Genomic DNA, 26,875 nt, shown 5'->3' with positions numbered 1-26,875 from the left:
ATCTGGATTTTTCAGAATCTTCCCATTATCATGAAAATATCTTCTTGAAAAATAGGAAAAAATGCCCCCATATTCTTTGCATTTCCAAAGGTAACAGGCAAGCTTATATAGAGTATTGTGGAGTTTTAGGATTGAAAGGGACAAGTAAGTTCATCTATTTCAAATTTCCTCACAATGAAACTGAAATCCAGAGAGATGGAGTGACCTTGCCCATGACTCACAGAAAGTGACCAACCTATCAAACCTAGGACCCCAGACTGCTATGAACACATCCATATGTACATAGTGTGGCCGCTCACTGAAAAAAAGGAGCTGCTATTGCTACCTTGGCTATCTGTGATGCTTACAACTCTTCGGGGCTCCTCGGGGCACAGGACTCCAGGACCAGCTCTCCAGCACTGCCTCTCCATTGCCAGTTCGTGCTACCAAATGCTGCCTTCTTGGAGGGTTTTCATTTCCCAGTTTACACTTTCAGCATAGAATGTGCTATATTATATTCAAAGGTTTTCTGTCACTTAAGTAGTAAAGTCTTAGTTTTCTCTTTAGCTCTCACACCCAGCACACTGCCTGACAGAGAGCATTTGTGAAAAGGTGCATAACTACGCAGAAGTGAAGTGATGTGCGCTTTTTATATGTACACCTACAAGTAAACATTGTCAGAATATCATGATGGAGGGAACCAGATTGTTGTCATCAAACACACCTAGATTCTGCATCATACAACCAGGTATAACCTCTTAGGCCCCCCTTCAGATTATCCCAGAAAGATTAAACTGCAGCACTGAAAAAGTTCTGTATAATCATTACTGATAATATATCGCATAGTTAGAAATTCTCCAAATAAAAAAGTCTAAGAATATAATCTAGAAAAAATATGGTCTTTTCCCAACCAGACTTCTGCTCCTTGAGAACATTCTACCACAGTATATAGTATGAAAGGTGAGAAATGTTAAGAAAAAGATAAAATCAGCTGGGCTTGGTGGCTCAATCCTATAATCCCAGCACTTTGGGAGGCCGAGGTGGGTGGATCACGAGGTCAGGAGATTGAGACCATCCTGGCTAATGCGGTGAAACCCCATTTCTACGAAAAATACAAAAAATTAGCTGGGCGTGGTGGCGGGTGCCTGTAGTCCCAGCTACTGGGGAGGCTGAGGCAGGAGAATGGCGTGAACCCGGGAGGCGGAGCTTGCAGTGAGCTGAGATCATGCCACTGCACTCCAGCCTGGGGCAACAGAGCGAGACTCCGTCTCAAAAAAAAAAAAAGAAAAAGAAAAAAAAAAAAGAAAAGAAAAGGATAATATCAAATTTGACATCTTGTAATGCAATTTTCTTTGGAAATCCAGGTGACAAATCAGTCATTCTATTAAAAGACATGTTGGAATATCACTGTTGAATAGCCTTATTAGACATTTAAGCATATTCCTACTTCTAATCCTGCCAGCTCTTCACAGTCTTAATGTATATAGGAGTCACTATTTGAAGATATATTTGCTTTTTATAGGTTTAATTCTTTACTAAGAGAAACATGAAGCAACAACTATGTCTGCCTTTTGTGCCCAACGTCTATGAAAAATGCTTGCCACACATTTGAAACTCAATTGTTGAATGAATGAATGAATAAACTAGACTCAATCTAAACAGCTTTTTAAATTTGGTATAACAAAATAGTATCAATCTAGACACAATTATGCTGCTAAAAGAATCTGTTTTCCATCAAAACTATTTTAATTTTCCAGTCCTAGTAAGTACAGATTTTAAACTCAGGGGGTTTCCTGCCAGTTTTTCAGCTACGTTATCTGGTCATTTAGTTTTCCTTTCCTCCCTCCCTTAAACCCACCTTTCTTTTTTCCCTTTTTCTGTTCCTCCTTTTACTTTCTCTTTCTTTTTTGAAAAAAAAAATGACCTTCATCAAATGAGGTCACTGCTTATATTGATCGATTTCTAGATATTTATCAATAGCTTTTTCAATATTATTTTGTTATACCAAATTTAAAACATTTCAAACCAACTTGTTACACTGTTTAGAGTGAGTTTAGTTCATGCATTCATTTATTCCCCAAACCCACCTCAGCCTCCTGAGTAGCTGAACTACTGGCATATGCCACATACCAATGAACCCACTAAATTTCTTTAAATTTTCAGTAGAGATGAGGTCTTGCTGTGTTGCTTGGACTGTATCAATAGCTTTTAATACAGCTCATTTTTGCTTCCTTACTGCCTAAGCCAAACTTAAATGTAAAATTCTGAAGATAATCTTTAGATATATCTTAAAATGAATATGTTAACATCAGACTTTGTCAAGTTAGATTTAACAACGCCACTTCGACTTCTAAACCATGGTGTATCTTTGCATTGAAATATCTCTCAACTGCTTACTTATTAGTAATTTTTAAAACATTAAGTTTCTATTTTTTCTTTCTTTCTTTTTTTTTTTTTTTTTTTGAGACGGCGTCTTGCTCTGTCACCCAGGCTGGAGTGCAGTGGCGTGATCTTGGCTCACTGCAACCTGCGTCCCCTGGGTTCAAGCGATTCTTCTGCTTCAGCCTCCTGAGTAGCTGGGACTGCAGGCGTGCACCACCACGCCTGGTTAATTTTTGTATTTTTAGTAGAGACACGGACGGTTTCACCACATTGGCCAGGCTAGTCTCCAACTCCTGACCTCATGATCTACCCACCTCAGCCTCCCAAAGTGCTAGGATTACAGGCATGAGCCACTGCACCACGCCCGGGCAAGTTTCTATTCTTAAAATATATCAAGAGGTTATACATCTAAATTACAAATCATAGCCAAAAAGAGAGACAATTTTTACTAGGTTTTCCCCAGTATGTAAATACTGTGTATGTGATTCATACAGGATATTGCCAGCGGATTTTAGGCAAGTAATAGCCCTTTCAAATTAACTGCTTCTCAAACTACTCATTTGTTTCCTAGGATTAGAGGGTGGAAATCCTTATTTTGGTATTCACTTACTAAACCTTTCATGTCTAATTTTTACTTGACTTAAATGTTATTTCTCCAAGATTTTGTTAACTCCCTTGCAATCCAATAATACTCTTGAGTATTTTTCCTTTCTTAACTGTGATTACATCTGTCACCTATATGCTCATTTATTTATATGCGTTTCTGCCTTTTATATGTATTGTTTTCTGACACTATCTCTGACCTCAAATAAAGTAACATTTTATTTCTGTGGTCTTTACATTCTTTTTGCTCCTTGATTTTCATTGCTTCTAAGTTTGATTTTAAGACTAAATTATGTTTTTTCCACTTCATCAACTTTGTGGAAATATGATTCCTCATTTAGATGCACTTTGACTGAATAAGCCATAATCCTAGCATTAGGTGAAATAATTCTACATTATAATAACAAATTAATTGAAAAGCATTATATAAATAAATTATATCTGTACATACATACATACATAATAGGGATATGTGTAGATTACATACTATACAAATGATTTATCACATATGACATTGGTAGTGTGCTTCATGTTGAGCAAGAACTTTCATAGACTATACCATCTGCTTTTCATGATACCTCATAAAGAGGGTATAGTATGTTGAATGCCCATTTTAGCAACGAGGAAACTGAAGCTTAGGAAGGACTGGCTGAGATCACATAGATGACTCTGTCAACTGTTACATGAACTCATTTTTTTTTTTCCTAAGGACGATCTTCCCTTCTACTATGCTATGCTGCATATACTTAAACTCCCCATGCCCACAGCAGCAATCTCCCTATAACAAAAAATGTACAGACTCGGTTAAAGGCTTGCTTATGTAATACAATGTTTAATTCAATAAAATAAATCATTTGCCTTGATATGGGGATTTTTATACGACTTCACCTGCCACTCAATCTCTTTATGACATGAAGTGCATAGTGTATCACATACTTATGAGGTGTCTAATATTCTATTCATGTGTGGCTCGAAGAACCTGTACCATTATTTAGTTTTTAGATAAATGCTTCCTTCTTTGTTTCGTTTTCCAGATATTTTAATTACCAGGCTTCAATTGTTTATAAGTGTTTACAAAGAACCTATGGCATACAAGTAACTAACCTAAGACCCACGGAGGCTACCAAGCCAAAGCCCAGCCTCTGCCCCTCTCTCCAGCTCTCCGACTTTCTCTCCCATGACTGTTCTCTGCTCACTCTGCTCCAGGCATACTGTCTCCCTGTTCTCACATAAGCTTGCCAGACATACATACAGGAGAAAGACATGTATCCAAATAACTATATTTGTATAAAGCTTCTCCTCTTTACAAACCTGACAGCTAATGCCTTGCACGTGGCAGGAATTAATAAATCTGTTATCACAAATTGAAGTACCAGATGCGGAATAAAAAAGTTCATGCTAAAGGCTAATATTCCCCAAACTGTGAGATATATACCCACTAAAGTGTAATACATGGATACTGCTCTTTCTAATAATAACAAAAGAAGAAAGATTAACTGAGATGCTAATATGTCTTTAATACCTCTACAACACTTAATAAACTTGTAGTGATGAACAGGTTTCAGGCTCATAGCCTTTTGTGGGTATGAATATATGGCTAGAAATTTTAAAATATTATTTTGTATTCATGCTTCTATTGAGGGTGAATGATACTAATTATATACTTAGGGTTCTGAGTTTTGGGGGGGTTGTTTTTATGTTAAAGATTAAATGCTTATAGAGCATTGATAACATACGTAATGTATAAACAGTAATTGTAAAACACCTGCATACCTGGACTCCTGTGTAGTTTCCTGTGCAGCCCTCTCAGACAATCCGTTGCTCTTTGTCTAAATTTGCATTTTCCATATTAATAATGAGAATGTTTTCACATGTTCACTGAACCTTCATGCTTCCTATTTGTGAAATTCTGTTTGTGTTAATTTCCCATTTTCTTATACGGCAGTTTGCATTTTTCTATCAGTTTCTGGCTGTTTCTTATATAGTTTTGGAAACTATTAATTTTTCTAGTTATATGTGTTATACATTTGTTTTATAATCCTGTAGTTTTTGTTTTCACTCCCTGTATGATAACGTTTGGTAAACACAGATTATTTTTAACGTTGCTGAATATATTTTGTGATTTATATTGTGTGGTCTTGTTTACAAAATCATTCCCTTACAGAAGGTGATAAAAATATTCTTTTATTTTACCAAAAGGTTTATGGTTTTGCCTTTCACACATCCATCTTTAAACCACCTGGAACTAATTTTTATACATGTCAGTAGAGATTCAATTTTATTTTATTCCACATAGATAATGAGTTCAATACTTTATCCGTTTCCCCACTAATGTGCAAAGGCAGTTCCATGCTATACTGAGTTTTATACATTTAGTATCTTTTTTGGAGAAATCTCTGTGTGGTTCTGTGAATTAACACGGCATAATCCTGATTACTACAGATTTATTATAAATTGACTAGAAAATGAGACAAATATTTTTTCTGCCTATTGTTTTTCAAGAGTATCTTTGTCATGTGACTTTTCATTCTTCTATACACGTTTTGGAATCTGCTTATCGAGTTCCAAAAAATAAAAATATATAAAAAAATATTTTAACAGCCAGGCATAGTGGCTCACCCCTGTAATCCTAGCACTTTGGGAGGCTGAGGTGGGAGGATCACGAGGTCAGGAGTTCGAGACCAACTTGGCCAACATAGTGAAACCTCGTCTCAATAAAAATTAGCTGAGCATGGTGGTATGCACCTGTAGTCTCAGCTACTTGGGAGGCTGAGGCAGGAGAATCACTTGAACTCAGGAAGTGGAGGTTGTGGTGAGCCAAGATCACGCCACTGCACTCCAGCCTAGGCAACAGAGTGAGACTTAGTCTCGAAAAAAAAATATATATATATATATGTGTGTGTGTGTGTGTATGTGTATATATATGTATATAAACATATATTTAAAAATCTATTGAAATTTTCATTGGAATAGCACTAAATCTATAGATCAATTTAGAGATAATTGACAGACTTACAGTACTGAGTCTTCCTATCCATGAACAAGTTATATCTGATCATTTATTCAAGTCTTTTAAAATATTTCAGCAGTGTTTTATCATTTTTTCCATAAATGTCTTATATATTTTGTAATATTGATTTCTAAGTACCTAATTTTTTCTGCCTATCATAAGTGGGATTATTTTAAAATGTGTATTTTCTGGGTTTTGCTAGTGAATAAAAATCCAGTTGACTTAAATGTGTTGATTTGGTACCCAACAACTTTGCTAAAGTTTTACTGTAATAATTTGTGTTTGGATTCTTTGGGTGTTGTTTTACATGCAGACATATTACCTGTATATGACAGTATAATCTGTATATTTTCAATTTTTTCTAATACTCAAATTCATTTTGATTTTATCTTAGCTTATTGGCTACATCACCCAGCATGCCTTAATAGTAATTTTAATTATAAAATACTAATTAAAATTTCCCCACAAATTATATTGTAAGTAAAATAATATAGTTACATTATAATATATTATTATATTATAATTATAGTTACATTATAATTATATTATAAAATACATAACTATATTATAAAATAATGGCTATAGCTATTATTTACAATGCTTGCTTAAGATAATATTTTTAAAAGTTTTTATTAGGGTAAGGGAATTCCTGCCTATTCTTAGTTTAGTGTTCTTTTTTAATCATGAAAGTATGTTAAATACAGTTTTTCCCTTGACTTTTGAGATAAAAACATAATTTATCTCTTTTAATCTATTAATGTGGTAAATTAAATTAACTGATTTCCTGAAATTGAACCCACTTTGCATTCTTGTGATAACCTATTTCAATTATAATATATTCTCTTTTTTATACATAGATTTAGCTACTAATACTTTGTTCAAAATTTTAAAATACAAAATCATGAATAAAATGACCCGTATTTCTCTTTTTCAGTATTTTTGTCTGGTTTTGATATCAGGATCATATCAGATTCATTAAATGAACAAGCGTATTTTCTCATTTTGTATTTTCTGGCACAGTTTTGAAATTATGTGCATGTTTAGGGGGACTCATTTTGAAAGCCACCTGAGCCTAATGTTTTGTTTACAGGAAAGATTTTCAACAATTTATTAAATTCTTTAATGTTTATTGAATTATTACACTTCTCTCTTTTTTCCTTGAGCCATTTTTGGTAACATATTATTCTAAGATGGTTTCTATATACTATAACTTAAATTCTCTACTATTAGCATAAAGTTATTCATAGTATTCTTTTTTTTTCTATTTTCATTTGGCATTTTTTGTAAAATTTTAATTGGGAAGTAAATTACATATAGTAAACTGTAGTAATCTTAAGCATACTGCTTGGTGACATTTCAGATATTACTCACCAGTGTAACCAACACATAGAGAAGATACGAAACACTTCCAGCATCCAGGTAACACCTTGCTTTTCCTTACCTGTTGATAGGATCCCAGAAGTAACTACTCTGACTTTGATCATCATAGATTAATTTTGTCCAACCTTAAACTTTACCTGAATAAAGTCATTTTGCTCCTTATTATCTCAAAAAAAGAGTTATTGCATTATTTTTATAGTCATTTTGATACATACAATGTTTCTCCTATTAGCTTTTAACTTCTGCAAGCACAAAGTAAGGCTCCCCTTTTCATTATTAATATTATCTCTGGTTTTTTTTACTGATTAATCTCACCAGAAGTTTGTAAATTGTGTCAGTCTTTTCAGAAAACTAACTTTTTCCTTCATTGGCCTCCTTGTTGTTCATTGTTTCTTTGTTTTCTATTTCATTACTTTTGTCCTTCACTTTATTGCTTGCTTTGTTTCTACTTTTTATGGGTTTATTTTATTTTTCTATTCTTAAGGTCTTAAGCTGATATATCTCAGTGATAGTATGCTTTCCTTATTTTCTAATGTATATTTTTATTTTCTAACAACTTTCCTTCTAAGTGGTGCATTTAGTTATATCTCAAAACTTTTGAAATGTATTTATCCTTCGATTTTCTCATTTTTAATTTCTATTTTCATGCCTTCTTTGTTCAATGCATGTTTTAAACTTTAAAATGCATGATTTTAAGACACTTTTTTCATTTATAATTTACTTGTATTATAGTCAGAGAACGTGATTTGTGTGATCCTCAGGTTTTAAGTTTGTTGAGATAAGCTTTATGATAGGAAGCACTGAAGGAGACCAGCTGAGATTTAATATAGTTTGGCCTGGAGAAAGGAAGCAGGAGATGCAGATAGAAGAGAAATTACAAACGAATAATCAATGGCTCCTGGGGAGTGACTGCCCTAACAGGTTAGGAGAACAGGAAACATACAGGAAACAGAAACGAAGTTTCAGGCAGGAATGACCAGGAGAAAGATGACACACTGACCAAAATGGGAGAAAAACGAAATTGTAGTTGGAGTTGATTAAAGGGCTAGCAGAAGCTTTAACTGGTAATGTGAAAAAGGAAGCTGAAAATTTAAGACTGGGAGTTAAACAGAGGTTGAGAATTGAAACTTCATGTTTTGCTTAGCTGTATGGGATAATACTGAGGTAATAGGAAATAGGAATTCCTATTTCAGAATAGAAAGGCGGGTTAAGAATAGAACCTTTAGAAACATGCACATTTAAAAGGTAAAAAAGCATTAAAAGGTTTTTAAAAGTATAAATAAGGGGAACCAGCTATTCAGGCTTTTAGAAGCCTTTGGCAAGATTCTTATTATTAGGCTGTTAAATTTCTAGAAATACAAAGTACATGTACTAGAAAACTACATCTACATCATGTGCTAGGTAGAGCAACACCGTAATAAGAGATCCAGAGATCCAGAATATAGCTTTCAGTTTTCTTTCATCATTTAAAATAATCTTGACCAGATATGTACTAATCTCCGTCTTGACAAAATCTCAGCCAAAAATGTGAAATGTTCCTCCTAGACAGAGTTCTATGATAACACAAGATGATTCCAAACTCTTTTGGCCTAGTACCAAAAGGATAAATATTATTATGTGCAATCAGCAATTTGAAATACAAAAACATTACTATTTCTGAATTCCATAAGTTCTAAAAAGTCATTGTAACCATATGAAAAATATCAACAAAAGGTCTAGAACTGGAGAAGTACAGATAATCTAGGAATGGTAGATGCAGCAAATTCAACAATGGAGGCAATGATCAATATGAGGTGATCACGGAACTGGGTACAAAGCACGGATGCAAGGCACCTGCTCCCACAGTCTAACCCATGGTACTGGTGCCAGGGCCGTGGACTCCCTGGTCTACTACTTTGTAGATGGCAAAAAAATATTGAATATAATAACAACAATACAGATTGGACTTGGCAGAGCAATTCACTGTCTTTCAAGAACATCTTGAACCTTATCAATTTATTTGGTCCTGTACATTTTCGACTTAATTTTTTAAATACTGTCTCTTTAGAGGGAGCTTAACCCATTTAGTTTTTGCTCTTTGCATATTTACTTAGCAAAACTTAGTAACAGCAATTTGAAATGAAAACTTTAAAATATTTTTTATCAATCTGTTTTTTTCAGCCTCATAGGGAAATTCTGATGAAGAGAACAACAACAACAGAACTCTGCGACTTGAGTAGGTTCTGAATTGTCACCACGTACGTTTCCATCTTCCATACAAGAACCATAAAAAAATACTGATTCTAAGACACTTGAAACAGATCTTCATGTTAAAGATGAACTTTGGATTGTTACAAACTTCAAACCTTTTCACGTATTTTAATATTTTTAGATCAAACCTCACTTTATTAAAATAGTTTAGGCAAAATGGCCTATATTCATATGTATTAGTAACTAGATGTACCTGAAAAAAAAGCATACACTATTTTTCGTTACTCTGAAGGACTTACACTGTATTAATTTACTCAACTAACATTTACTAAGCCCTTATGATAAGTTGATGGGCATTCAGAGATGAGAAAGGAAAAGAAGGAAATAAGAAATTTTTTCTTGATACAGGGTCTCACTCTGTTGCCCAGGCTGGAGTACAATGATGCTATCACTGCTCACTGCAGCCTTGAGCTCCTGGGCTCAAGCAATCCTCCCACTTCAGCCTCCTGAGTATCTAGAACTACAGGTGTGCACCACTACACCCGATTAATTTTTCATTTCTGTAGAGACAGGATCTTGCTATGTTGGCCAGGCTGGTCTCAAACTCCAGGCCTCAATGATCCTCCCACCTCAGCCTCCCAAAGTGCTGGGATTATAGGCATGAGGCATCATGCCTGGCCAAGTGAACAAATAATGACATTTTTAAAAGAAAATCTTAAGGGGGAGACCACCTTTGATAAGGTTTTCAGGAAGGCCCACCTGACAGATGAGAAAGAGCCAGCAGAACAGATAGGCTGCTTGGGAAGAGCAGCTCAGGTGATAAAGTGGGGAAGCAGCACATGTTCAGGACCTGGGCAGAGTCAAGAAGGAAGAGTCACTAGAAGGAAGTGAGAACAGCCTGCCACAGCCAGAGAGCCCATGACTTGTAAGCAGGTGAGGCATTGGAGTTCATTTGAGAAAGTGGGAAGCCCCAAAAAAATTTTAAGTGGCTTCACTTAATTTACAGGTCTATGCTTCCAACTGCAGCATGAAGAATGGACTGGAAACAGGCAGAAGATGAAGGACAGGATCTGTTAGGAAGCTACTGTGGTATCCAGAAAAGAAACAATTGTAGCCTAGACGAAGATTATGGCTTTGGAGGTATAGAGAAGTGGATGAGATATTTGAAGATACTTATTGGAGGTGGAATCAACAGTATTCATTGATGGATTAAACATGGAGAAAGAGAGGAAAAGAGGAATCAGGAATGATTCACAGGTTTCTTGCTTGAGTAATTGGATGTAGAGTGGTTCCCTTTACTAAAACAATGGCAGTCTGGAAGAGGAAAACGTTTCAGGAGAGAGAACCAGGAGTCTAGTGTATACATATGACACTTCAGACAAAGGTTTCCTGGATGAAAAATCTAGGTGGTCATTTGTCCTGCAAAAATAAGAACATATTTTGGGAGGGCCACCAGGCACATTTAAGCTCCATGGCATGACACCCATGCATTGAGGCATTTGCCTAATATGGGCCTGGCACTGTCAGAGGTACCAAAAATATGAGACTGAGTAAGTTCTTACCCCAGGAAATTAATCAGAGGAAAAGACAATGTAATAGATAATCATAAAGCAGTGTAATTTTCACAGGATATTTACTCCATATTATCTGCACAGGGCATTGAGGGGATAGGGAGATGCTTGGGATGGAGAGTCAGGCTCATAGGCGGCCTTCTAGAACAGTTGATCTCCAAAGAAAGGATAAGCTGGACAGCCTTCTGCAAGGTGGAAGACAGTCAAGAGGAGAGAGGTTATTCGGGGAGAAGGAACAGGACAGTCTCAGTAAGACACAGAGGCAATATGCTATGTGTGGCTAATTAAAGTGCTTCCCATTATAGAACAAGGAGAGGGCAGGGAAAAGAAGGGGAAGCCGAAATCTGAAGGGTCCTGTATTTCACAATAAAAGGATTATTATATCATCCTATGGGGATGGAAGTCCAGAACACTAACAATGCTCCAAATAGGAAGGGACATGCTAGACAGATTTGTGTTTTAGATGGATGGTTCTGGCAGTGGTGTGGAGATGGATTTGAAAATGATGAGACTCAAGTCAGAAAGACAAAATGAGGCTGCTTCAGTTGTTTAGGAAAAGAGGATCAGAGATTGAACTTAAAATGTGGTAAGGGGATGGTGGGAGGAGTTGATTCAAGAAAAACAGTGGCTGGGTGCAGTGACTCATGCCTGTAATCCCAGCACTTTGGGAGACCAAGGCAGGAGAATCACTTGAGCCCAGCCTGGCCAACATAATGAGACCTCGAGCCCACTAAAAAAAAAAAAAAAAATTAGCTGGACATGTGGTGTATACCTGTATAGTTCCAGCTACTCAGAAGGCTGAGCCAGGAGGATTGCTCAGGAGGTTGAGGCTGCAGTGAGCCATGATCCCACCACTGTACTCAAGCCTGGGCCACAGAGTGAAACCCTGTCTCAGAGAAAAAAAAAACCTATCTCTACTAAAAATACAAAAAAAAAAAAAAAAAAAATAGCCAGGCATGGTGGTGCATGCCTGTAATCCTAGCTACTCAGGAAGCTGAGGCAAGAGAATCACTTGAACCTGAGAGGCGGAGGTTGCGGTGAGCCAAGATCACACCATTGCACTCCAGCCTGGGTAACAAGAGTGACATTCCATCTCAAAAAAAAGAAAAAGAAAAATAGCTGACACTCAAGGAACACAGGTTTGAACTGCGTGGGTCCACTTATATGTATGTTTTCTGCCTCTGCCATCCCTAAAACAGCAAGACCAAACCCTCTTCTTCCCCTTCCGCAGCCTACGCAATGTGAAGACAATGAAGATGAAGGCCTTAATGATGCTCCACTTCCACTTAATGAACAGATTTTCTCTTCCTTATGACTTTCTTTATAGTATTTTCTTTTCTCTGGTTTACTTTATTGTAAGAATACAGTATGCAAGACATATAACTAACAAAATATGTGTTAACTGACTGTTTATGTTATCAGGAAGTAGGCTATTAGTAGTTAAGTTTTGAGGAAGTCAAAGTTATATGCAGATTTTTGACCGAGTGAGGGGTCAGTGCCTCTATTTCCAGGAATGTTCAAGAGTCAACTGTACACATGAGCTGCAGTCAAGATGGCCTGATGACCAAACGATGCAGAGTAGAAAGGAAGTGACTGAGAAGATCAATGGATCTATAGGTGAAATAGAAAACATAAGAAAAAAAATGCAGGTTTAGAGGAAAGGTGCTGAGCTCAATTTGGGACCCACTGAGTTTGAAGTTCAAGGGAACATGTAAGTGGATACGTGTAGCAGGCAGCTGTTTATATGAGTCTGAAGCTCAGTGCAAAGAAGTGAGTTGGAGATATCATTACTTCTTAAAATTAGCTTCAGCCTGGGCACAGTGGCTCACATCTGTAATCCCAGCACTTTGGGAGGCTGAGGCAGGTGGATTGCTTGAGCTTAGGAGCTCAAGAACAGCTTAGGCAACAAGACAAGCCGATCTCAGACTCCTCATTGCAAGCTTGTCTCTACAAAAAATACAAAAAATTAGCCAGGCGTGGTGGCATGAGCCTGTAGTCCCAGCTACCCAGGAGGCTGAGGCAGGAAGATCACCTGAGCCTGGGAGGTCGAGGCTGCAGTGAGCCATGATCGGACCACTGCACTACAGCCTAGATGATAGAGTGAGACCCTGTCTCAAATAAATAAATAAATAAAATAAAATTAGCTTCATTGAGGTGTAATCCCCATAAAATCCCCATAAAAATAATAAACCAATTTTAAATCTGGTGAGTACTGATAAATGCATGCAGTCACGTAACCACCACAGGCATCAAGATAAAGAGTGTTCCCATTAGCCTCCAAAAGTCCCCTCCTGTCCCTGGAGACACTATTTGGAGAGCAGTCAGTAAAAGGCAGTTGTTCAAGCTCTGGGAGTGAATCCCCATGGAGGGGATATGTAGAGTGAGAGCAGTGAGGTGAAACAAACCTACAGGAAGGGGCTAGCAAAAGAATGAGAGGCCAGAGGGCGTTCATAGAGGCAACCGGGAAGTCAGGAAGGAAGACAGAGGTCCCATAAAAGTGGACTGGCCAACAGTGACAAGTGCTTAGAGACAATAATAAGATATACTATCTTTTTTTTTCTTTAAGTACATTGCATTGGTCAATTAGGCCAGAAGAGCCCTTGGAGTCTGCTGCAATAAAGTGACAAATACGCAGAAGATCCTGTGCAATGGGTGAGGTAACTGAAGGAGAAGAGAAAGAAGACAGGAGTACCAAGAGGATGCTGTAGAAAAGATGGGGATTCAACTGCAGCTAGAGGAAAGTGCCATGCGATCGTGGAAAGACAATCCTGAACCTAGAGTTAGGACTTGGACTCTTACCCCTTGCCGACCACTTACTGGCTGTGTGATCTTAGACAATCCTCTATTTACCGGGCCCTGTTTCCTTGTCTGTAAAATAAAGTGGTTGAGTCAGATGGTCTACACTGTTTCTTCCGTTTTGATTCTGTGGCACCCTGTGCACATCTCGCAACATGGAGATGATGAGGAAAATGGTAACGCTGGCAAGAGCAATTTCAAAGGACTGCTGGGGACAGTGTGAATTGAAATGTGAGTAAATAGTTGCTCAGAGAAACTTGACTGTGCAGCACACTAGAAAAAGGAGGCAGAAGAACATGTGTTTCCAAAATCTACTGTAGAACTTCAAAGTCATGAGACAACATTCTGAGGTCCAGATGGCGCATCCCCTGAGTAGACAATGCCCACAAACTCCAGAAGAATCAACATTTATTCAACATATAGTAAATGTCAATAACTCTGCAAGGTGCTTTATGTGTGGAAAAAGCTAGAGGGCCAGTGTTCTTCCAGTCCCCAATTAATCTTACCATCTCTGGAATCATTTATTGTAGGTTATGTGTAAATCTGTATCACACTCAACCTTTGAGGAGCAAAGAAAAATGAATAGGTTCTCAAAATATTTTATTCAAAACAAAATCTTCATTGCAAATTTAGATTAATAATCTGAGGATTCTGGCACAAAGAAAACATTTTTTAAACTATCGCAAGAACAGAAAACCAAACACCGCAAGTTCTCACTCATAGGTGGGAACTGAACAATGAGATCACTTGGACTCGAGAAGGGGAACATCACACACCGGGGCCTATTATGGGGAGGGGGGAGGGGGGAGGGATGGCATTGGGAGTTATACCTGATGTAAAGGACGAGTTGATGGGTGCTGACGAGTTGATGGGTGCAGCACACCAACATGGCACAAGTATACATATGTAACAAACCTGCACGTTATGCACATGTACCCTAGAACTTAAAGTATAATAATAATAAAAAAGAAAACATTTTTCACAAATTCAGAAAGCATTAGGCAGAAGAAATGGGATTCAAACTCAGATCTGTCTTCAATTTCAAATCTCTCCATTACATAATGGCTACCAACTACTATCCTTCTTTTAGTGTTGCACGCCTTGTCTTTCATCCATTTTTTGGATTGCGGGGTTTTATATAGTACTTATCCTTCCCAGATTTATATTTAAGTTTAAATCCCTTTTAATTAGGTATCCTAGTCTCAATCAAATAATATTCTTTTTAGTCTTTGAAAGATGTATATAAATGTTTACCAATATTCTATGTGATTCTAAGTCATGGTCCAGAAAAATCTAACCTTGTTCCTGACCACACCTGTGTATCCAGGTTTTATTATCTCCTGTGATTTTCTTTTCAGTTCTGGCGTCTCAAGCCTCAGCAAGAAAAAGAGATGAAAATACCACCTATGTTGCTAAGTCCTTCAATTCCTACCCAGGGCATCTAAGTCAATAGACATATATGTCACATTTCTTTTTGTGATAAAATTTATTCCTATATGATATACCGGTCTTTTGACAAAGACTTATATAATAACATTTCATTTTACCTAATCTGGAAAAAATGCACAAACTCCTCAAAATGAGAATTACAGTAATTTAACTTGGCTAACAAAGAATGTGAACAAATGAGTATTTATTCTGTATTTTTCTTGCTGACACATTATTTTTAGGCTTCTTTTTGTAGAACTTTTTGTACATTTAGATAATTTTCTATATCAGTCTAAATAATATGGTATATTTTTAACCATAGAAGGTATCACATAAAATTTTATAACAAATAGTATGAATTTAAAAATGGCAATAGTAATGATGATTAAAATGTTGAACGAATAGTGAACTTCTGAGGCACGAAGAAATATTTAAAACTAAATCCTAATACCTCGTCAATTAAGCATATCGCTCTAAGCTCTTATTCATCAGGTTTCATAGGGAGGTACTCGACTGCATAGTCATTTTTGACCCTTAGTCATTAGGTGCTTTAAAAACACAATTGTAAAACTTAAAGCATTTTTTAAAATATTTGAAGTATTATCTTATGTAAGTGCAGGATAAAGACAGGCTTTCTAAATATCACTAAGATTTTAGGTGTCATTCGAGCCTTAATGATAAATTCTCCTCATCAAGTAACTCTAACCAACTTAATGTGTAAATACTATTTTTTTTTTTTTTTTCCTGAGACGGAGTCTGGCTCTGTCACCCAGGCTGGAGTGCAGTGGCCGGATCTCAGCTCACTGCAAGCTCCGCCTCCCGGGTTTACGCCATTCTCCTGCCTCAGCCTCCCAAGTAGCTGGGACTACAGGCGCCCGCCTCGTCGCCCGGCTAGTTTTTTGTATTCTTTAGTAGAGACGGGGTTTCACCGTATTAGCCAGGGTGGTCTCGATCTCCTGACCTTGTGATCCGCCCGTCTCGGCCTCCCAAAGTGCTGGGATTACAGGCTTGAGCCACCACGCCCGGGTAAATACTATTTTTATGTCCTCATTTGTTTCTGAAATATTTCCTCTTAGATGGTATTACAATATATACCAATTTATAAATATCAGAAAAAACAAACCATGAACAGATAAGAAGACACAGGCATATGCCCTTTCATAAACAATCTACTAAGAAACAAGAGAGTCCAGCTATGCTGCATTTAAAATGCACAAGCCAACACCACAATCACACACACAGACACACAGACTAATGCAGTCATTTAAAATCACCTTTACACACTTTGTAAATTAAACATGAATATCAATCTCTTGTAGGCATATGTTAAGCATTACAAAATAAAAACAAAGGAGAAGAGTAATTTTCTGCCTTAATGTTTTAAGAATTCTCATTCAAAAACATTTAAAAACATGAGACATTTTGGGGACAACGGAGAAAATTTAAATATGAACCTCTTACAGACGGTATTATGGGATTACTTAATTTCCTTTTTTAATTTAGTAAATTGCTTTAGCTAATGATGTCATAATTGAACAAAAAAATACACTTATTCTTAGGAGATGTCATGATACCTGCAACCTTCTTTCATGTGGCTCAAGTTGATTTTAAAAAGGGGTGCAGAGAGAGTGAAAACGCAACAAAACATTCTCATCTGGAGGATCTGGGATACCCAAACACAGGCACACATACGTGTTCGCTGTGTTGGTCCTTTAACTTTTCTATAGTTTAAAAAATTTCAAAGTAAAAACTTGGAAAACCCTCATTTCACATGCTTTTAACTACTAATATTTGTTTCAAAAGAAACAATTTGATCCAACCCATGAGCTATGAGCCATAATCAAAGCTACGTTCTTCCAGCTGTCCTCAGCAGTTTGAAAGGATTTCATATATTTAAATGAGAGAAAAGTGCAGACTTACTTGGGCAGGGGAGAAGGGGGAAAGTGGCTTCAAAATTTGGGAGTTTGCCTGCCACACAGATGCCACATTTTGTGAGGCCAGGCTCTGTCTCAGTCTTCTCAGCCCTCCCCTGCCAGCTGACTGATGGCTATCTGCAGGGAGCCACAGGGGGGCCTCCACCGGGGTGTGAGTGCAGAGACAAGATAAGGAAAATGCACTAACCCCAAACTGAAGGGAGAAGGATCTCCCTGGGGTTTTCATTTGGATGGATCTCCAGATAGGGGCAGGTAGGGAAGTGGAAAGAGCTATTAGAAACCAGGTGATAAAGCATAAAGAAATATTACAATGAGCCATCCTCTGCTCAGCTTCTAAGAAATGATGACTTACGAAATGATTTCATTGTAAATGAACTTGTTTCTTGTCATCGTGGCAAAGAAACCAGAAAACTACTCTGAAACTAAGGAGAAAAAAACCCCACAAATATTAATTTTGACACCCAGAGAGTAGATCTCAAACTCAGGCATAGTGTCTTTAAACAGAATAATGGGCATGCGGTGCTTAATAAATGTAGGGTAGGGGCTTTTTAAAAATCCTGTTGTGAGGAAGTATTTTCCTCACTGCCCAGAAGACAAAGAAAAACAGTGAGTGTTGACAACATGGTATTAAAAAGCCACCTCGACCCAATTTGTTATACCCAAATATATATATTCTTTTTAATTTACTCTAAGCCAGCATGTTGGCTCATAGCATCTTACTTTTGTGTCATTATCTCTCTGCCATACACACAAGTCATAGCTGGGGATTTCAACTCACGGTGAAGCTATGCTGAGATTCCAGATCTCAGTAGTGTTGGCATGAGCGCTGGTCTCTTCAGTCATAGAGAAGACAATATCCTAGGGAGACTGGAATTAGTCCTATTTTGCACCATTCAAGCCAAAATGCTGCTTATCAAGAAGCAAGTAATTGCTAGCTAATGGCTATGGGGGAAAAAAAACCATTGCATTTCAATCTAAGCATCTTTTGGCCCATGACAATAAATAAAGCTGTGGAGAGTGTAAACATAAAGTAGGGACCATTTCTTGAGGAGGTTAAATAGCAAACATTAAAAAAGGCGAGTTACCTCATCCGACTGGGAGGGACTGATTCTGGGCATTGGTGATACTTGGGGCGTTTTCAACTGTGTGCTGTTGCTGTCTGGCGCGAGCTCTCGGTGGACGGTTTGGATGTGGTTCTGGAGTTCACTTTCAGACTCAAACTTAACGTTGCAGCTAGAGCAGCGCGTCTTCAGTCCCCCCACCTTGCCTTTCCCCTCGATGGCACTCAGATTCTCATTCTGGCCCAAGCCTGGTCTATTCGTGCCGGGAGGGACGTTAATGCCTGGGCTGGCGCTCTTACTGAGATTCACGCAGCCAGCACACAGACCATATGGCAGGCCATTGATGTCAAGTTTCACCAGATCTTGCTTGGAACGGAATTCTTTGAGGCAAGATGCGCACTTGTACAGTTTTGGGACGTGCTGGCCACGCCCTGTGGTCTGAACTGCAGACCCATTCCCTGTCTTTTGCATGTGGAATGTCCCATGGATTTTGAGTTCCAAGGTGGAGGTCACTGTCTGCATGCACACCACACAGCGAAAGCCCGTCAGGGAATTCCTCAAGTCAGGGTGCATTTGACAATGCTCTAAAAACTCCTCTTCACTCTGGAGAGGCATCTTGCAAATCCGGCAGTTTCCAGTATCAAGACTCTTACTATGCGTGACTTTGTGTTCAGTAAGAGTTAAAAGGGAGGGAAACCGCTCTCCGCAAATAGGGCACATGTAGTGTTTGACAGGGCCTAGATGGGTCTGCATATGTTCACGGAGGCCATTTTCGGAGAAGAAGGTTCGAGAGCACACGTTGCACTTGTAATTCCCTTTAATGAGCTCAGCTTTCTTTTTCACGATGGCACTTTCTCCAGGTCTGATGTTGTGGTCTCGAAGCTGGTGATTTTGCAGCAAAGTTTCCATAGTGTAGGCTGCCCCACAAATGTCGCAGCCGTACATAGGCTCAGAGGTGTCAACGTCTTCTTCGCTCCCATCGTGACTGTTGTGGGACTCCTGGCTGTTGGTCAGCAAAGTCTGCAGCTCCACTTCCTCTTTCTGCACTTGCTCAGAAGCTCCATTTGTTCCACAGTTGGGTGTCTTGGTTTCGAATACACAATGTTTTTCTCGCAAGTGTTTTTCTAACAAAATGATCGCATGGAAGGCTTTGCTACAGAACTTGCAGTTGTACTTCTTACTGTGAGTGGTGATGTGGCATTGCAGCTCCACCTCGGTGCCAAAGGACTCACCACAGAAAATGCACTTATGCACTTTCCCTTGGTTTTCCAGGTGGTTGTGTTTCACATGGAGCTGCAAGTCAGTCTCATTGCGGAAGTCCCAGTTGCAAGATGTGCACCTATAGACTTTCTTTTCGTTACTGTGCTTCACAGCCAAGTGGAGCTGAATGGAGACTTTTGAGTCAAAAACTTCCTGACAGAGGGTGCAGCGAAAGAAGACAAAGGTGTGCATGTCCAGCAGGTGTTTCTGAAGGTCATCCACTGATGTGAATTGCTTGTCACAACTTTCACAGATGTAATACGTTGAGGTGATCATAAAGTGAATGGTAACATGCTTCAGCAAGGATTCCTGGTTGGGGAATTCCTTGTTGCACTGAGGACAGGTCAATTTTGGAAGCACAGTGTCGAGATGAGTTTTTAGGTGAGTCTGAAAGCTGTCTAGGGATGTGTACTTAGCACCACACTGATTACAGATATATTCTCCAGCTGGACGTGCAGGTGCACCTCCTACTGCCTGCATCATCTTAAGAGATGTCTGCTCTATGGCCACAGGAGATAGGGGGCTTAAGGCCCTGGATTTCTTCCCATTGTGGATATAATTCAGGGCCAAGGGAATGTTTTTATGATTCTCTTTGATATGTTTGTTCAGCTTAAGAACGCTGTTGAATATTGGTGAATTGGTACAATAGGAACAAGAATAGACTTCTACTACTGGTTCTTTGGGAGTCCCAAGCACTGGAGACCCAAACCGGGAGCCACTGAGGTCACAATGAACCTGTCTAATATGCTCTTCGAGGGAAGAGTCAGTGAGAAACCCCATATAGCAATGGGGACAAAAGAATGCATTACTATCTTTAGCTGCAGGGTTTGCAAATCCATGAGAACATCGGATGTGTTCCTGAAGAGTGTTGAGGTCGTTGACAACTTCGGAACAGAAGTTACACTGGTAGACAATGGCAGGCATGGCAGAAACAATCAGACCTGGGTCCTGAGCTTCATGCACTTGCTTAAGATGTTCATTTAGGTTATAGAGTGAGGGCAGGACCTCCAAGCAATACTGACAAATATGGGCCTGTTCTGGCTTATCTAAGTGCATAGTTTTCAGGTGAATCTGCAGAACTGCAAGACTTGAAAATAATTGCTTGTTGCAGTAAATACAGCTGTAGGTAACTTTTGCTTGTTTACTCGAGGGACCAGTCATGTCAGGGGTTTGCTGAGCAGCCCTCTTCCTCCCTCGACTCTTTGGGATTGGCGGGGCAGCTTCCACCATGGTTGAGCTGTCCACTGAGAGGTTGGAATCTGGAGTCGTACTGGACACGGAGGTGTAGCCCACCGTGACCAGGGAAGGGCTGTTGCTGTGATTGCACGACTCCGGTTGCTGGTGACTGTCCATGTGGCTGTACAGTTCCTCAACTGTGTGGAAACTCTCAGAACAAATGCTGCATGAGTTCTTCTTCTCCCCGCCATGCACCTGCTCCATGTGGTTCATGAGGGAGGTCTCCTCTACGAAGAGCTCGTGGCAGTAGACACACTGGAGGGCCGCTCGGTCCTCGTTTGGGGAGCATTCGGGGTGGCACTCTGCAATGTGTTTTTGGAGGTCTTCTGGGAAGTCAAAGCCTTCCTCACACTGACTGCACTTCTGAGTGTCCTTCATCTTCCAGTCCTCCATCCTGGAACCAGACTGGGAGCCGTCCTTGTTCCTCTCGTGAACCTGCATGTGTCCGTGTAAGGAACTAGAGGACAGAAACCCACGGCGACAAATGGCACATTTATATGGCTTGTTGGAAGTGTGAGTCTTTAAGTGGATCTTCAAGTGATCACTTCTGGAAAACGCAGCATCACATTCACTGCAGTGGTACTTCTTGTCCCCGGTGTGGAGTTTTATGTGGCGATCTCGGCTGCGCTTGTGTTTGAACAGCCTACTGCAGTAGGTGCATTTGAAAGGCAGTTTGTCGCTGTGACTCTGCTCATGGTGCTTTAGGTAGCTGAGGCGGCTAAACGACTTGTCACAGAATTGACATGGGTATGGGAGCCCAGGGCCACCTTCTTCCTCTCCAAAATCGCAACCTTCTCCATGGCTAGGGGAAGTCTGATCCTTGCTGGAAGGTGAGGAAGCTGGCCAAGAGCAAGTCGGATCATCTTCAACATCCACTCCATCTGCAACAAGAAGCAATGACACATTTCATCTGACATGTTGAGATTCAAGAGTGAGTTTACCGTACCATTTCAACCAGCACACATGGTTGGACCCTCTTGAACCTTTCAAGAAAAAAAAGAAATGAAAGAGAGAATATTTGAGCGAGACATTTTCAAATCTGAGCCCAAAGCAGTTATTCTGCATTTACTTTTTGTTGAGTTGTAAAATATAAGAGGATATTAAATAGTTCTATGTCTAAATTACCCTTTTATTACTTTTTATCATTCTTCCTTAGAAGCAAGGTATATATTACACATTGACAATTTTATTAAAATGCAGATTTTAATATATTTAATGTTTCTTTTGTATTCATTCTAAAATGATTTGCATATTATGTGAGCATCTGAAGAACCAAATGAAAAGAGGAAATATTACAGGAATGATTTAAAATTAATGCAGTCAACCCAGATGTCTAATATTTAATAAAAAATTCCCTCTGCATTTTGCTTGTTTTTATATAAAAAGGCAATTCTGAAGACCAAAATCTTTTATGGGGTTCTTATTGATACAGACCTTATTGCTTTCAGCAAAAAAGTATTAAAAAGTAAGCACATGAAAGAAGACAGAAAACACAATAATAATTATGTCTTGTGTAATGAAAGACAACCAGGATTTCTTCAATAACTGAAATTCGAATACCATAGGCCAGAAAATGGATTATTAAATGTTAGAAGGGTACTGCCAGATATTACATGTAGCTAGGATCAGCTAGGATCAAGAAAAAATGAGAGTTTCACAAGGGCCAGATTTTAATAGTGCATTTTGTTTGGAAAGTTCAAGAGGTGGCCCACCATATCTTCCTTTTGCAAAAGCTTCAGCAGCCTGAACTTCCTTAGCTAAACAGGACCTGCACTTTGAGGTGAGCAGAGACAAAGCAACTTGCGAAAAACTGGAAACAGGAAAAGTGATAAATGATTATGGTAAATGCTGAAAGATTTATGAGTGACAAAAAGAAGACAAACAAGACTGAGAGCCAGATACAAAGTTAGCAAGTTATCCATAAAGGAACGTTACCTTGTATTAGGTGATTTTAAAAACTATTTTCTTAGCAAATGTGCACTGTTATTTCTGTTGCCTTCTTGATATCCAAGTGGAAAATAAGACCATCTCAAAACAGGTTGTGAAACCTCTTTTTTGCTTTTCACAACCTATTGTTCAAGATCAGAAGAAATTTTAAAAGCTTTTCGCTCTCCAAAGGAGCACGATTTTTCAAAAAAACATACAAGTAAAGACTATGGAGTGGAGCTGGTGGGGATAGTGTTTCAGTTAGAATAAGAGGCTCAATTAGAGCATTATTAGAATATTCTAATGGTATTCAATTAGAGTATGATCAAATACATTTTTAAATTCTTCAAAGCTGAAGTTCACTAGCAAGCTAAATGATTAACATAAAAGTAGAAACTGGTAAGCATTATGTAAACGAATTCCATGTCTGCTTTCTTTAAGGTAACAAGATTTTACTAGATTGTCAGCCTCTTCCTTATCCACAGGAAACAGATGAGGATCATTCCTTTCCTGCATCTAGAAACTGATGACAACACCATCTCACTATCAATGCCAGATGGCAACCCTCTCACTCTGAGAAAACAACCAAACACCATTCCTGGATCCCTGCCCACTGCAACAAAGCGTCGCCGTACAAGTTGAAAACCGCACGATTTTGCATCCTCATTTATATGACTCTATAACCCAACATGTTTCCAGCATAAGAAAGGGTCTGATGGATGTGGATGTGATTTCTACTTAAAGTGAATACACCAGGAACATATGCAGATAAACTCAACTCACCACTCAACACACACAAAAAATTTTTTTAACTAAAAGCAAAAAAACTCAATAATGATCTAGTTTTCCCCTTAAAAAGGTGTCGTCACCTAAAGCTAATATACCTGAAACAAATCAAAATTTCAAATATTTACCCTAATTGAAAAAAAAAAGGCTATCTATTAAATGTGCTCAACATTCTATGTAAAATCTACCACATTTCACATTTATCTTTTAGGCTTAAATCCTGCTATTTCATTTTTTAAAATATTTTCAAACACATCTTCTCATTTATACATTTGGGGAAAACAGTGAATCAGAATTTGTAATGCATCTAGCCTAGAAGGATGTAACTATTGAGCCTGAAAATTGAGCAAGTGAATTTATTATTAAATTGCAGATTGTGTCCAGGTATGATATATTTTTATACAAATACATAAAGAATTATAGAGCAATGGACCATTATACAAATTATGCAATCCCTAACACCATGCTTAAATCAGCTTCTTGTCTGTGGTCCATGCCTGACTGTATCTATTATATAACTGTTCTCCTAAGCTTGTAAATTTCAGTGACATGTCAAGTGAACTGAAGGTTAGGATCAAGGTTTTAACTAGGATTCAAGAGAGCTAGAAACCTTTTCCTTCTTCTCTCCAGTCCCCATTACACATCTTTGTAAAGGAAATTACACAAACCCTCTGTAGAAGCCATAAGGCTTGGGGATCGAGCGGAAGAAAATAGCTTGAGCAAGGAATGATATTTTTAGAAAAATAAAGTTTCCCTGAAAGGCTGATTTCTGTTTTAAAATATAAAATGTAAAACTCTCATTTACCAGCACTGTAAATGGATCATATTCTCCCAAGAACACACAGGGACTCACTACTCCCAATGGGTTGGTCCACGCTCTTCAGGTATCAGACTCCTCCAAGACTTTTGTGGTGATGGTCTCCCCGCCAACATACTCTGAGGTCTACCTAAGTCTTTGAGAGTTATCCATCCCCATTAGCTTAGGCTTTTTGGCAGCCACAGCGCAAACTATGCTTAAATGGTGAATATAGGTTTAAACGATGTCAATTTCTTTTTACACGTGGAAGAAACTGTAGAGGATTCTTTCAACTCAGATTCCTGAATCAACTTTAACTTTTTTCCCCCTTGGCACTAAGTGCTACTTGCGGGGACTGTCTTTCCGTATGATGGCAAGTTTTCTGCATTTCAATGTGAAATACTTAACATGTCCATGTTAAATTTTAATTTTTGAAACCAGTCACTTCACTTGAGCTGACTCTCCGAGAGCTGTAGCTCTTACTGCCGAAAAAGCTTTGCTGGAAACCAGCTCCGTGGCCTAAAAAGTCTATTTAAAGATGCAAATGTGTGTGCATGGTTAGTGCAGATGTTTTTCTACAGCAACTGTACTTGCTGAGTTTCACCATTTCCATAAAGCACATTAAAACAAGTGTGCGAACACTCCGAGATGAAAGTCTCCAACACTCCTGAGACTTTCAGTGGAAAGTAGAGCCGCCTGACTTTTCTCCAAGCAGACAGGAATGCCCATGATTCAGCAGCCTGAGTAAATAAAAGAGGTCCTTATTTCCTAATTTCGCTGGCTGGCCACACTGCAGCAGCCTCTGTGTTTCTGCCAAAGGGGATGCAGAACTGGAACTACACCCAGCCGCTGAAGGCCTGTCTTTGTTAGCCAGCCAGGCTTTCCGGACCATCTTCTGGCAGCAGAACGGCCATATCCTGCAAGGAAGACCTCCATCTCAGGCTCAGCACTTCTCTAGTCTGCCTAAAAGGACGAAACAACAGATTTTGCTGGGTCTGTGTTGGAGGAGGACAGCTGGAAACTCAGTTAGCAGCAGAGTTAACACCTGTTCAGGCATATTTATGGGGGAAAGTGCTCACTAACAGAAAAGTGAAGTCATACTAGAAGGAGTTATTCCACAGAAAAAAGGCACCAGAACACAGAGTACCTTTGTGACGTGAGCCATCAGCCCCTCGTGTGCCAGCCTGGGAAGGAGGAAGCAGAGACTGGACGTGATTTGATCCCAGCTCCTGCTGATGGACAGACAAGCACACAAATGAGGGTCTGACAGTCTCAGTTTACGGCCTGCCATTGTGGAAGAGAAATGCTGAGGGTTCTGGCCACTCGCTTGTGTTCAAGACTAATCAAATTAGCCAGAAATTAAAAAATAAGATCAAAGAGAGAGGAAGAGAATATGTGCAGGAGGGTTAGACTAATGTCAATGCTTACTTTGTTTATGATTAGGCAGGTCTTAATTTGTGTAGGACACACACTTCCTGAGGACAGGGACCAAGCCTTTCAGAAGATTGATTCCAACACTAGGGGCAATCTGAAATTATTCAAGAGAAACTAATGTAAGAAAGCAGATGAAAATACTTTCTCTGAAGTTATGGAAACTTCTGATAATGTTCTTCATAGGGCCCGGTCTGCAAGAAATTGCCTTAGCAATATCCTTTTGCTACCTGAGCTTGTTCACTGCAACAGCAGAGTACCCTCTTAACTGCCCATCAGGGACTCAGTACCATGTGTGCTAGGGGCACACAGCAAGATTTCCTTAACAGGGACAGGATTTATATCAATGGTTACTTTTCAAGTGAGGAGAAGCACAAATATTGATGGGTCTGGTACTTGTGTAGGAACTAAAAGTCAAGAGTCTGGAGTTTTATTTCTAGCTTCATAACTGACTTAGAGAGTGACCCGGCCAAGTCATTTAATCTGCCCCTACCTAGGTATTTCACCTGCAATATGAAGATAATAATTCTTGCTACTTACCCTCTGGGGTGTTACAAAGATTAGTGAATGTTTCTAGGGCACCTTATCATGGCTGGAAGAAAAGCTGCATATGTAAACAAAAAGATTTCTATGTGTTGCATGTATTTCTGTTTCCATGTGTAAGCTTCTATGAGTCTAGTATAAACATATTTTAATATTTTCTTTCCTTTAATGCAATCTCTGGAATATTAGTTTTAAGGACTGACTCAATGGCAATCTACAGTGCCTTTAGCGTTCACAGTTGTATATGCAGCTAGCAAGAAAATAAAAGATAATCAGTTGGTGATATCTAAATGTTAATGGACCATAAATCCATGCTTACTATGTTCCAAGCCTTAAATTAGCAAACACGGGATATAATATTGGGTCTTTACAGGCAGGTAACCTTGGCACAAGTGTTTTTCTATGGAATTCTGAAGCCAAGAATGTGGTTTACACCTCTCTTCTCCTTCAAACATGAGCAATACAATCATTGTATTATTTAGCATCATGGTAAGTTAATTCAGCAGATTTTTTTTTTTTTTTTTGAGGGTCAAACAATCGGGTAAGACTTGAGACCAAAACAT

At 38.7% G+C, this 26,875-nt stretch overlaps 1 protein-coding gene across 4 annotated transcripts in view; it reads right to left on the bottom strand.

Annotated features, from left to right (window-relative positions):
* The window catches only part of ZNF521 (zinc finger protein 521), a 294,684-nt gene that overhangs the window by 147,244 nt on the left and 120,565 nt on the right, over nucleotides 1-26,875 (bottom strand). For all 4 annotated transcript variants that reach the window (XM_033178089.1, XM_033178086.1, XM_033178088.1 and 1 more), the window contains one exon: nucleotides 18,359-21,711. In XM_033178089.1, the coding sequence (XP_033033980.1) occupies nucleotides 18,359-21,271 (2,913 nt within the window). In that variant the 5' untranslated portion in view covers nucleotides 21,272-21,711. The remainder of the gene's footprint in view (nucleotides 1-18,358; nucleotides 21,712-26,875) is intronic.

Source organism: Trachypithecus francoisi, unplaced genomic scaffold (assembly GCF_009764315.1).
Source record: "Trachypithecus francoisi isolate TF-2019V2 unplaced genomic scaffold, Tfra_2.0 Lachesis_group19, whole genome shotgun sequence".
NCBI lineage: Eukaryota > Metazoa > Chordata > Mammalia > Primates > Cercopithecidae > Trachypithecus > Trachypithecus francoisi.
This window is presented reverse-complemented; position numbering and strand designations above follow the sequence as displayed.